The sequence below is a fragment of the Loxodonta africana genome, chromosome X (assembly GCF_030014295.1).
Source record: "Loxodonta africana isolate mLoxAfr1 chromosome X, mLoxAfr1.hap2, whole genome shotgun sequence".
In the NCBI taxonomy this organism is placed as follows: Eukaryota; Metazoa; Chordata; class Mammalia; order Proboscidea; family Elephantidae; genus Loxodonta; species Loxodonta africana.
The window spans coordinates 3,671,821-3,677,993 of record NC_087369.1 but is presented as its reverse complement, the minus strand read 5'-3'; the positions used below and the strand labels follow the sequence as shown (position 1 = coordinate 3,677,993).

Below are 6,173 nucleotides of genomic sequence, written 5' to 3'. Positions count from 1 at the left end.
AAGTCGCCATGAGTTGGAGCCGACTGGACAGCAACTAACGAAAAGCACCACCACCTGTGGGCTGTGTACTGCGTCTTTGATAGATATTACCCCACCAATCTTTGCAAAAATCCTATGATAGAGGTACTGCTAGTGTTTGCATTCTGTAAATATGACAACTGAAGCTTGGATAGTGTCATGGATTGGATTATGTCCCCCCAAAAATGTGTGTATCAATTGGGCTGGGCCACGATTCCTGGTACTGTGTGATGTCCCTGTATGTTGTAAATCCTGCCTCTATGATGTTAGTGAGGGAGGATGGGCGGCAGTTGTGTTAGTGAGGCAGGACTCAATCTACAAGGTTGGGTTGTGTCTTGAGGCAATCTCTTGAGACACAAAAGAGAGAAGCAAGCAGAGAGAAGGGGGACCTCATACCACCAAGAAAGCAGTGCCAGGAGCAGAGCACGTCCTTTGGACCTAGAGTCCCAGCACCTGAGAAGCTCCTAGACCAGGGGAAGATTGATGACAAGGAGCCCACAGAGAAAGAAAACCTTCCCCTGGAGCTGACACCCTAAATTTGGACTTTTAGCCTACTTTACCGTGAAAAAATAAACTTCTCCTTGTCAAAGCCGTCCACTTGTGGTATTTCTGTTAAAGCAGCCCTAGATGACTAAGGCAGATAGGTTAAGAAACTTTCCCCAAAGCCACATGGCTTGAACCTCCAGCCTTCCGGGTAGCAGACCAGCAAGTTTTCCATGTGCACCACTCAGCAACTGCTCAATACACACAACAACAAAAACAAAAACCAAGTGCATTGCCATGGAGTCAATTCCGACTCATAACCACCCTGAAAGACAGAGTAGACCTGCCCCATAGAGATTCCAAGGAGCAGCTGGTAGATTCGAACTTCCGAACTTTTGGTTAGCAGATAAGCTCTGAACAGCTGCCCCACCAGGGATCCTTGATACATATAAGCCCTTACATTTTGAGTTTGCATTGAAAAGCAAAAGGAGACTGGTGGCGCAGTAGATAAGTACTCACTGTTAACCAAAATGTTGGCAGTTTGAACCCACCATCTGCTCTGAGGGAGAAAAATGTGGCAGTCTGCTTCCGTAAAGACTGCAGCCTTGGAAACCATGTGGGGCAGTTCTACTTTGTCCTCTAGGGTCGCTAAGAGTCAGGGAGTCAACATGACTACAACGGGTTTGCTTTTTTGTAGAGAAACAGACCAGATGGGACAAAGGGCTATAGACGCTTGCTTCCTACCACTCAAAGTCATTAAAAAAAAAATTTTAAATCTGGAAATTAAATAAACAGTTTTCACCAGGAATCCAAAAGGTAAATAGAAAGCATTAAGACAAGTGGACATTTAATAACCTGGAATTGGAGAGGAATGCATTGGCTCTCAATTGCACTCTTGGCCAGTATGAAACGGCCAAGTGAGGCGGACTCAGACCGTCTGGTCTCCAACATCTTTTCTCTTTACAACTCCCCAGCCAAGCGTTTCCCCTCTTTGTCACACAGGCAAAACGGGAACACCCCACAGCAGGGCCTCAGCCACACCCTGTCCCGGTTTATTTCTGACAGCTGCTCCTGGACGGGAATCACCGATTTCAGGTGTTCCCTCAGGGCAGCGGCCACCTTCTCAATCACCAGGTCGTACAGGGGTTCTGTGTCCCTGGAGAGTGGAGTGGACTCAGATGGGTCCCGGGAGAGATCAAAGAGCAGAGGGGGGTTGTGGTGGGTGACGTTCTCCCCCGAGCATTGGCAGTACTTGGTGGCATAGCAGGCTTGAGCTCCCGGTGGCTGGAATATCGGGGTCACGTAATGAGCCTTCCAAACGGCCTCACCTGGAGAAGAGCAGGACCCTCAGACACATGCAACACAGCTGCCCACTTTCCTCTTTCACTCCCATCTTCTTGAGCCTCTTTTGCTTCGCACCCAGGTTCGTGCTAAATATTATTCTATCTCTAGAGCCTTATTAAACCAGCTGCCGTCTAGCCGACTCTGAGTCACAGCACTCCCATGTGTGTCCCTGTAGCACTGGGCTGCCCACGGGGTTTTCAGGGCTGAATTTTCCAAAGTAGATCACCAGGCCTTTCTTCCAAGGCACTTCCAGGTAGACTTGAACATGCAACCTTTCAGTTAGCAGTCGAGCATGTTAACCATTTGTACCTCTCAGGGAGTGCAGTGCTGCCACAGGAGTTAAGGGCTCGTCTGCTAACCAAAAGGTCGGCAGTTCAAATCCACCAGCCACTCCTTAGAAACCCCATGGGGAAGTTCTACTCTATCCTACAGGGTGGCTATGAATTGGAATCGACTCTACCGCAGTGGTTTTTTATTTTTTTCCTTTTTTTAGGGACTCCAGAGACACACTAAAATAAACAGCTCAGTTGCCGTTAAGTCAGTTCTGGCTTATGGCACCCCCATGTGTTACAGAGTGGGACTGTGCTCCACAGGTTTTCCTGATGGTCACCTTGTACAGACGTTGATCACCAGGCCTTCCTTCTGAGGTGTATTTGGGTGGACTCGAACCTCCAACCTTTTGGTTAGCAGCCGAAAGCATTCCTCTTGGCACCACCCAGGACTCCAGACTAGGACATCAGAATCCACTTGTCTGAATTTACACACTTGTGCAAGAGTCAAGAATTTTATTTCTCGGAATGGATACTTCTTAAAGGCATTTCCTGGCCTTTCTAAGGACAGCAGTGCTCAGGAAACTTTCCAAGGGGGTATTTCCAATCACTGCTGATAAGTCCAACTCATAACCAAAAACCTAGGTGTGCTTTTTCAGCCCTGACCAAAGGCAATGACAAACGCTTTACCTGGCCAAAGGTACCCGGATGGCACAAATGGCAAAGCACTCGATGACTAACCTAAAGGTTGGGGGGGGTCAAACCCATCCAGAGGTGCTGTGGAAGAAAGGCCGGGCAATCTGCTTCCGTAAAGATCACAGCCGAGAAAACCCCACGGAACACAGCTCTACTCTGTAACCCATGGGGTCACTGTGAGTTGGATACGACTGGACAGCAACAGGCTTGGTTTTTTATTTGCTTTTACGAGGCAGACCTCAGGGGGAAGCTGCCCGCCCCACCCAGCCTTGGTGCACAACCCTTGCACTGCAGGTTCTGAAGGCAGCTACCATGTTTTTTTTTTTTTTTTTGCGAATAACGTGCCCACATATATAACTCGCCCACACATATAATGCACACAGTATGAATCTAATGTGTGAATGGGGTGTCTTGGCTGGCAAAAAAAAAAAAAAAAAAAACACGTAAAACCAATGCATTATTTACATAAAACTACGGTACAATCAAGGACTCAGGCCATCCCAACCAGCCATGCTTTTGTGCATAGCCGTCTTCCTAGCTGTTACAGACTGAATTGTGTCCCCCCAAAACGTGTATCAACTTGGCTAGGCCCTGATTCCCAGTACGGTGTGATTGTCCACCATTTTGTCAACTGATGTGATTTTCCTGTGTGTTGTAAATCCTACCTCTTTCACATTAATGAGGCAGGATTACAGGCAGTTACGTTAATGAGGCAAGACTCAATCTAAAGGATTAGGCTGTATTTTGAGTCAGTCTCTTTTGGGACATAGAAAAGAGAAGCGAGCAGAAAGACAGGGGGACCTCCCACCACCAAGAAAGAAGAGCCAGGAGCAGAGCGCACCCTTTGGACCCAGGGTCCCTGTGCTGAGAAGCTCTTAGACCAGGGGAAGATTGATGACAAGGACCTTTGCCCTGAGCTGACAGAGAGAGAAAGCCTTCCTGTGGGGCCAGCACCCTGAATTTGGACTTCCAGCCTCCTAGGCTGTGAGAGAATAAATTTCTCTTTGTTAAAGCTGTCCACGTGTGGTATTTCTGTTATAGCAGCACTAGATGACTAAGACACAAGCACCTCCATCAGAGGTCTCTTTATTGGGAGTCGTCAGCCAAGGCCACCCTAGGCCTCTCACCCAAGACCTCCCACTAGAGGGAGGGGGAGATCCCCAAAGACACCTTTCTCCACTCTGAACAGTCAGTACCTGTCCACTCCTAGCCCTTCTCCTTCACCCCTCTGGTCCCCAAGTCCATAAAACAGCAGGAGCCGTATTTTGGGTCTCCCAACATCTTCCATAACCCACCTGCCTCACCTGGTACTTCTCCATGGAGAAGGATGGAACAGGAGTGCTGTGGATTGAATTGTGTTCCCCCAAAATACATGTTCTAAATCCTAACCCCTATGCCTGTGAATCCTGACCCCTATACCTGTGGAGGAGCCCTGGTGGTGCAGTGGTTAAAACACTTGGCTGCTAACTGAAAGGTCAGTGGTTCAAACCCACCAGCAATCCCGTGGGAGAAAGATATGGCAGTCTGCTTCCACAAAGGTGACAGCCTTGGAAGCCCTATGGGGCAGTTCTACTCTGTCCTATAGGGTCACTGTCAGTTGGAATGGACTCGAGGGCAGTGGGTTTGCTTTTGGTTCTCTATACCTGTGGATGTAATCCCATTTGCAAACGGGGTTTTCTTTATTATGTGAATGAGGCCATGTCCATCTAGGGTGTGTCTAAAACCAATCACCTTTGAAATATAAAAAGAGCAGATTCAGTACAGAAGAAGCAAACTCAGATGCAGAAGACAGGTGCCACGTAGAGATCACCAAGGAACAGACCGAACGGAAGCTGAAAAGAAACGACTTTCCCCCAGAGCTGACAGAGAGCTTCCCTAGAGCCAGTGCCGTGAATTCCGACGTCTGGTCTCCCAAACTGTGAGGAAAAAAGTTGCTGTTTGTCAAAGCGATCGCTCTGTGGTATTTCTGTTACAGCAGAGCTAGATGACTAAGACAATAGGCCAAGAGGGGCTTTCTCGAGCTGGTGGTGCTTGTTGTTAGCGGCTGCTGAGTCGACTCCAACTCATAGTGACCCCACGTGTGCAGAGTGGAACTGTGCCCCGTAGGGTTTTCTTGGCTGAAACCTTAAGGAAGCAGGTCACTAGGTCTTTCGTGGTGCTGCTGGATGGGTTTGAACACCCAACCTGATGGTTAGCAGCCATGCACAAACAATGCTACCCAGGGACCCTTCTCGAGGTTAGCCTCTTGTTTATATTATCCCAGACAAAAAAGACACAAAACAAAACGATGCCATTGAGTCAACTCGGACTCATAACATATCCCAGTAGGTGATTAAAACTTTGACTATTACTTTCACTTTGGTCTTTATTTTAAGATATGTTGGTTGGACACTGGTTGGCTCAGCTCACCTCTCCAAGCTCGGCTCAGCTCTTGACAATAACTTTTTGGCTGCTAACCGAAAGGTTGGCAGTTAGAACCCGTGAGTGGCACCACAGAAGAAAGCCCTGGCAGGCTGCTCTTGTACAGATCCCATGACCTGCTGCCGTCGAGTCAATTACGACCTGTTTCGACCTCACGTGACAGAGTAGAACTGCCCCAGAGTGTTTCCAAAGCTGTAATCTTTACAGGAGCTGGATCTCTAAGTCCTTCTCCTGTGGAGCCACTGAGTGGGCTCGAACTGCCGACCTTTCAGTTAGCAGCCAAGTTCTTAACCATTGCACCAGCAGGACCCTGCCAATAAAGATGACAGCCAAGAAAACCCTTTGGGGAAGTTCTACTCTATAACACATAGGGTCTCCATGGGTCAAAATCAACTTGGCAGCACCTAACAACAACCAAAACCAGAAATAATTTGTTGCCGTCGAGTGGATTCTGATGCCTAGCGACCCTATAGGACAGAATAGAACTGTCCTGTAGGGTTTCCAAGGAGTGCCTGGTGGATTCCAACTGCCGACCTTTTGGTTAGCAGTCAAACTCAACCACTGTGCCACCAGGAGTCCCTAACCACCACAGATGGGGAAAGTAGGAAGAGACCGATGGGGCTGGAGTGACAAATCCCACTCCTGGGGTCAGCAGGGAGCAGGCGAACGTGTACTCACTGTCTTGTGGATGCCACCTGACAGCGTGGAGGTACGAGCCGCAGTAGTGGAACAGAAATTGGTGCTCCGAGCGCTGGATCTCACCGCTCAGCAAGGGCATAAGGTCTCGGCCGTCAATCACCCTGTGGACACAGGACAAGATGGTGAGGCAAAGGGAAGTTGTCCCCAGGCTGTAGGAGGTATGCTCCCCGCAATCCTGGTCAACAATTACATTCTGCTTGGATCCACAATCAACACCCATGGAAGCAAAACGAAAAAAACCAA

At 48.6% G+C, this 6,173-nt stretch overlaps 1 protein-coding gene across 1 annotated transcript in view; it reads right to left on the bottom strand.

The window, feature by feature from the left end:
• Positions 1-1,119: 1,119 nt before the first annotated feature.
• The window catches only part of LOC135228861 (arylsulfatase F-like), a 45,041-nt gene continuing 39,987 nt past the window's right edge, over positions 1,120-6,173 (bottom strand). The window contains exons 10-11 of the mRNA XM_064277992.1: positions 5,910-6,031; positions 1,120-1,829 (exon numbers count right to left, since the gene is read on the bottom strand). Of these exons, the coding sequence (XP_064134062.1) occupies positions 1,462-1,829; positions 5,910-6,031 (490 nt within the window). The 3' untranslated portion in view covers positions 1,120-1,461. The remainder of the gene's footprint in view (positions 1,830-5,909; positions 6,032-6,173) is intronic.